Source organism: Argentina silus, assembly GCF_951799395.1.
Source record: "Argentina silus genome assembly, chromosome: 12".
NCBI classification, from domain to species: domain Eukaryota; kingdom Metazoa; phylum Chordata; class Actinopteri; order Argentiniformes; family Argentinidae; genus Argentina; species Argentina silus.
In genome coordinates this window covers 17,495,020-17,501,800 of record NC_139666.1, presented here as the reverse complement: position 1 = coordinate 17,501,800, position 6,781 = coordinate 17,495,020, and the positions used below count along the sequence as shown (strand labels likewise).

At 50.8% G+C, this 6,781-nt stretch overlaps 1 protein-coding gene across 2 annotated transcripts in view; it reads right to left on the bottom strand.

The window, feature by feature from the left end:
• LOC310812973 (BCL-6 corepressor-like) overlaps positions 1–6,781 on the bottom strand; it is a 30,435-nt gene that overhangs the window by 3,560 nt on the left and 20,094 nt on the right. For both annotated transcript variants that reach the window (XM_083681756.1, XM_083681757.1), the window contains 2 exons: positions 5,737–6,018; positions 117–283 (listed from right to left, as the gene is read on the bottom strand). In XM_083681756.1, the coding sequence (XP_083537882.1) occupies positions 117–283; positions 5,737–6,018 (449 nt within the window). The remainder of the gene's footprint in view (positions 1–116; positions 284–5,736; positions 6,019–6,781) is intronic.

The following is a 6,781-nucleotide window of genomic DNA, read 5'->3' as shown; positions in this document are numbered from 1 at the left end:
GTGACCCGTAAAACAAACATTTACTTTCACAGTTCAGGGGCATGAACTATATGCTTTTGTGTGTGTTTACACTGTGTGCATATTAAGTGTGTGTGTGTGTGTCTGTGTGTGTGTACCTGGTGCCGTCTTGTGCGCTGCAGTTGATGTCAGCGCCGTGCCCTAGCAGGTGTTGTACTATGGTAAGCCAGCCTCGGGCGCAGGCCTCATGGAGAGCACAGTAGCCCGCGTAGTCGCGGTGATTCACCTCACACACCTTGTTCTCCAGGCAGTACAACACCACCTCCTGCAGAGAGAAAAGGGGAGGGGGGGGGGGGGGTGAGTGTGTGTACAAACACCAGACAACACACACACACAAACACACACACACCCTGTGTGCAACACCGCCTCCCAGGACATCACCACCTCCTGCAGAGGAGGAAAGGAATGAGGAAGGGGGAGAGATGAGTGTGTGTACAAACACACATGCACACGTACACACACACACGCGCAAACACACACGGTAATTACTACAACTGGAATCAAAACACCTTGCGGGGGCATTGACTATGACTCAACGCGAGCTTGTCTGCCAAACTCTGTGGATCTCTGTCTCAGTGTGAGGGCTGGAGCTGGAACACAGTGTGGCGGTGACTGTGGTTGGAATCACAACACACACACCATGGAACGGGAACAAAGGCCTTTTAGAACCGTTTAAGAGTTGGAAACATGTTCATGGTCGCGACAGTTGGAGATGGAACACAAAAGCAGCTGGGCTGGTTTCCATTAGAGTTCAGCCCCTCTTGCTACCCAACAACCAAAGAGAGAGCAGCGGTGTGTGTGTGTGCGTCTGTGTGTGTGTGTGTCATTGGTATCCCTGACCGAGTAAGCAGCGGTGCCTTGTGTATCGACAGAGTATCACAAACGCTTCCTTTTTCAGATCCATCAGAGTCGCTCAAGTCAGATCTGGTAGGGTGTGAGAACTGTGGTGTGTGACATGTGTGCAATTCCACACAGCGCGCGCGCGCACACACACACACACACACACACACACACACACACACACACACACAGCTCATCTGAACCTGGGGAATCGCTCCAAACTTCCATTTCTATGCTAATTCAGCCGGCGTCAGCTCCAAGTATTTATCATGCACTCCCTCACTCTCAGCACGGTAGGGAGGGAGGGAGGGAGGGGAGGGGAGGGGAGGGAGGGAAGGAGGCAGTGGGGGGGGGGGAGGAGAAGAGGAAATGGGCTGTGTAAAAGCTAAGTGAAATCGGGCCACAGACCTTGTGAGTCGGGATAAAAATCTATCTTCAATCAAGCAATCCTCAAAATTATTAAAAACAATTAGTGCGGCAGCTACTAGCAAGAAGAGGAGGAGGAGGATGACGGTTAGGAAAAGCAGAGGTGGAGGAAGAGGAGACAGAGGAGGAGGAGGAGGAGGAGGAGGAAGGGGGGGAGTGAGAGACGAGGAGGGATAGAAGAGTTAAGTCACACACTCCGCCTGTTTGCTGGAGAGGGATTCAGCAGCACCAGCCGAAACTCCCCTCTGGGGAATCCACACGCTGTGTGTGTGTGTGTGTACGGTTTCTGAGTGCGTGTATGTGTCCTTGTCTGAGTGTGTGGCCTTGTTTGTGTGTGTGTGTGTGTGTGTGTGTGTGTGCGCGTGCGTGCGTGGTGTCTCTATGGCAGGAGGAAGGGTAGCACTAAACCTCCAGAGCCGTGTTTAATATCGCTGGGAGAGAGCAGGAGCTTAGCACGAGAGCCTCGGCTTCCAGCCACACACACACACACGCACACACGCACACACACACACACACACACACACGCACCTCCGCAGTAAAATGAGACTCTGTCCCTCCCTCCCTCCCTCCCTCCCTCTCCGTCCTCTAATCTTCCACTCGAGAATGCTTCCCTGCGCTCAACTGCAATCAATGCATCACACAGACATTTAACCCTTCACAGCGCTGCCTCACAGCAGCCGTGTGTGTGTGTGTGTGTGTGGGGGGGGGGGGGTCTATGTTAATACAGGTGTATCATGTATGTATGTTTGGGCGTTTGTTTGCACAGGCATTTTGTTTGCACAAGGAAGAACATTTCAACAGTGGAGCTGGTGCAGGTCCAGACGTACGTGTGTGTGTGTGTGTGTGTGTGTTCGTGCGCCAGGCCCAGAGAGTGTGATCCTGTGCCAAGCCTGGCGAGTCGACAGAGAAGAGAGGAATCTACGCACTGATAAACACAGAAAGAGGAACGAAGCCATGTTTATCTCTTTAGAATACAAATGTCTCACACACACACACACACTCCCTAATACGCACGGACACTATTAGAAAAAAAAAACAGCGTCCCAGTGCGATGATTAAAACCAGTCACTCAAGCAGAGGTGTGTGAGGCAGTGGCCACAATCGAATTTGGCCCCAAATTCAATATGATGCAAATATGATCCCATTTAGATGTTTCTCCCCAACATGAAATACAATCACATCAGCTTGGCCAAAATGAAAACCACGAAACGTCAACGAATGTGTCTACGTCTTTCTTTGGTGATCAAAACATTGAGCAAAAGTCTGGAGGTAGATCTTGCTTATTCAATTATTTTAATTCAGATACAAATGATCAGTAGGACATACAGTGTAAGAATGGATACAGTGTAAGAATGGATATTAAACTACATTGCAGAATATATATATATATATATATATATATATATATATATATATATATATATATATATATATGGCTCCATGTCAGAGCAGGATGAAGACATCGGCAGTTTCTCCTCATTACCATTTAAAATGCTGAAAGAGTGAGGGAGACGGGGGGGGAGAGAATAAAGGAGAGGGAGGGGAGGGAGGAGAATAAGAGAGAGAGCGCAGGGAGGAGAGAGAGAGTGGGCTTTCATGTGCAGAGGCACGGATCACAAAACTAAACGAACATGAAATATGCAGAGCGTCAAGCGCTGGGTAGGGCATGCAATCTGTGTGTGCATGTGTGTGTGCATGTGTGTATATATTACAGAGTGAGTGAGTGTGTGTGTGTGCGTGTGTGCATGCGTGCGTGTGTGTGTGTGTGCGTGATATCTGCAGTGTTGAGAAGGGCGATGTCTGTGGGTGCGCTTACTGGGTCACAGTGTGTGTGTGTGTGTTTCTGTGTGTGTGTGTGTGTGTGTGTGTGTGTGTCTCAGGCTCTCATATCTCTCTGCCTGTGTGTGATAAGCCCAGAGCTCGCGGTGCTAAAACACCAGTGTGAGACGCTCTGCGCGCGTGTGTGGTTTGTGTGTGTCTGTGTGTGTGTGTGTGTGTGTGCGAACCCCGGGGGTCTGCCCCAGGCTTATCGCACACAGGCAGTGAGAGAAGCGCTTCCTGAGAGAGCGGGAGCAACGGAGGGAGAGAGAGAGAGAGAGAGAGAGAGAGAGAGGGAGGGAGGGAGGGAGGGGGAGGAGAGAACCTGAGACTACACAAACAAGGCGCTGACCGCTGCGCAAACAACACCCCCGTCTCCCTCCTCCCCCTCCCCCTTTCCCCTCGACACGCGGAGCAGAGGAAGGGAGAAAAAAAAGAAAGAAAAAAAAGGAAGGGAAAAAAACGCTCGGAGAGAGAGAGACGCATAAATCAGAGAGACGAGCCAGCTTCACTCCAGCACGGCTGACTGAACCCCGCTGCTGCGCTGTGTGTGCGAGTGTGTGTGCGTGTGTGCACGTACGTGTGTGTGTGTGTGTGTGTGTGTGTGTGTGTGTGTGGGATAGAAAAACAGCCGCCGCTGCCACCGCTAACCACAGTCACCATGGCATATTAAAGGGCCATTAGAACGCGATTATACTCCCAGCGCTTACCTCTCAGCCGCCCGCACGCACACAAACACATGCACACGCACACGCACACACACACGCAAGCAGCACACATTAACAAATACATCCACACACACCATCCCTCTCACACACCTCCCAGTCATTATGGAGCCACTCGTGCAAGTCACGCAACACACACACCCACACGTTAACAAATACATCCACACACACACCATCCTTCTCACACACCTCTCCGTCATTATGGAGCCACTCGCACAAGTAACGCAACACACACACACACACACACACACACAGCTAAGCAGAAGCCCTTGTGGACTGGACGCCTGAAATGGTGTGATTTTTAAAATGAAGATAAACACTTTGATAGAGAATAAAACAATGAAATGAATGGAGCAGAATAGAGAGACCCAGAATGAGCGAGACAGACAGGGAGAGAGAAGCAAGACAGCAAACCAGAGGTGTGTAGACGTAGGGCACGCTCATACACTACACCACTGTCTGCATGTGGAGGAAGGAGCTGAGAGGACAAAGGAAATCCTGTTGAAATAAAAACCAGTGGATATGGACTCAGAGTCTGTCTGTCTGTCTGTCTGTCTGTCTGTCTGTCTTACACATGGTATATTGGGGAGATGGAGTGAGGGAGATACTGGAGGTTAATTAACAGCAGTCTCATTCACTGGGAGCTGATTTAATGAACTACAGCAGAGAGAGAAAGAGAGAAAATAATTTTCTCTTAAAGAGTCTAGGATACATGGACCTCTGTGTGGACCTCTGTGTGTATTGTACGTGTGTGTCTGAGGTCACAAGATGTGCACATGTGGTTGAGAGGAAAAGGGGGAGGCTAAGTAGGCCTCTTTGGTGAATCAAAGAGAGAGGAAGGAGAGAGGGGGGGGGAAGGAGAGAGAGAGAGAGAGAGGAAGGATAGAGAGGAAGAAGAGAGAAAAGGAGGAGAGAGAGAAAAGGAGAGAGAGGGGAAGGAGAGAGAGAGGGGAAGCATAGAAAGGAAGGAGAGAGAAAAGGAGGAGAGAGAGAGGAAGCAGAAAGAGTGAGAGAGACACAGAGACAGGCACACACGAGAGCCAAACACACATTAAACTTAAAACCCACAGAACTACAATTTTAGCCTGAGAAATACAATGTTAGGCACAGTTATCACTTCACTTCCAGGCCTCACACCTGAGCTGATTCTAGAACAGCTGGGTTCCCACAGCCTCTCTCTACAAAGAGCCCTACAGACGCTGATCTGAGGTCAGTTCTGCCCTCACCCACTCATGGTGACAGTTGGGATTTGGGAAGGCTTCAGGGCAACGTCACTGTAGAGAGAGCTCTCTCTACAGGGATCAACTAGTCTCAGCCAAGCAGGGGAATGGTTAAAAAAACCCTCTAAATATATGAGGGGGGGGGGGGGGGGGGGGATGGGGGGCTAATGAGCAAGAGAAGGAGAGAAAGGCATCGTACATCAGTCTGTGCATGTCGATCACTACGTGCTTCAGCGTCTGTGTGTGTGTGTGTGTGTGTGAGTGTCACACTTTGCCTCACAGATAATTAATGAGATGAGAGTGAAGCAAGGCAGACAGGGGGGGATGCGCGTGTGTGTGTGTGTGTGTGTGTGTGTGTGTGCGGGGGGGGTGCCAACAATGAGTCACAAAGACAGAGGAAGAGAAGAGCGTGTGCTGGGAGGGAGGGAGGGGGGAGGGGGGGGGGGGGTGGAAACGGGGAAAAAAAGAGTGAAAGAGAAAAGACAGAAAAAATGTAGAAGAACAAGGATATGAGAAAATTAAGATAAGTGGGAGAGAGAGAGAGAGAAAAAAAAAAAGAGAAAGAATAGGAGACAAAGAGAGCAATCTAGAAAAGCCGGTCTGAGAGCGTGTCACCTCTCTTTGCCCGAGTCGTGAGAGAGAGAGAGAGAGAGAGAGAGCGAGAGAGAGAGAGAGAGAGAGCATATTACCTCGTAGCCGAGCCGAGCAGCTCTCTGTAGCAGAGTCTCTCCTGCGTTCTTATTCACTATCAATCTCCTGGCCTCGGGGGGAATGGGACGCACTATGGGGGGCTCTGCAGGGGGGGTCCGCCGCACCCCCGCTCCCTCTGGTGGGACAGTCCTGGTCCCATTAGCCTGGGGGGGCAAGGAGTGGGGGCGCACCACCGCTGGGGAACAGGGCTTGAGGGGAGAGCCAGGGTAATGGTTGGGAGACAATGCTCTCTTCCTCTGAGCACAGCGCTGCTCATTGACCTGGGTGAGAGAGAAGGGCTGGTTAGAGAGAGAGGCACGCACGCACACGCACACACACACACGCACACACACACTGCGTGCTGCACATATATTGCCTCATAACACAAACACTTAAAAACACACAGCAGGTTGACATGCCAGCCCCCTAAATCACTCAAAACAAACAGAAGCCCTTGGGCAATACAAGGAGAGGGGAGGGGAGGACACAGAGTGTGTGTGTGTGTGTGTGTGTGTGTGTGTGTGTGTGTGTGTGTGTGTGTGTGTAGGTGTGTGTGCGCGAACCCCCTCAGTGGAATTGTGTGTGGGAGCAGCTGTGGAACTGGGGAGTGAGAGAAGGGAACGGCGCGAGCGGAAAACAACTAGTCTCTTTTTTCCTCTCCTTTTTTTTCCCCCCCTTTCATTTTTTTCCCTTTGAACTCAGACGCTCAGCCATGGCTGCCACATTCCTCTTCGCCGAGAGAGCTGTGTCTCAGTGTGTGTGTGTGTGTGTGTGTGTGTGTGTGTGTGTGTGTGTGTGTGTGTGTGTGTGTGTGTGTGTGTGTAATTGAGTGCTCACCGCCAAGTCTACTGCTCAAATGCTCCAGGGTTTTCTTGTTATGTAAAGAATGCACACAAACAGCCCTGGCACTGACCTAGACAACAGCACACACACTCCCAGCACTGGAGACAAAGGACACACAGACGCACTCTCTAAAATGCACACACACACACGCACGCACACACACATACAGCTCTGTGTAGGGAGGCGATCCACAGGGAGAAT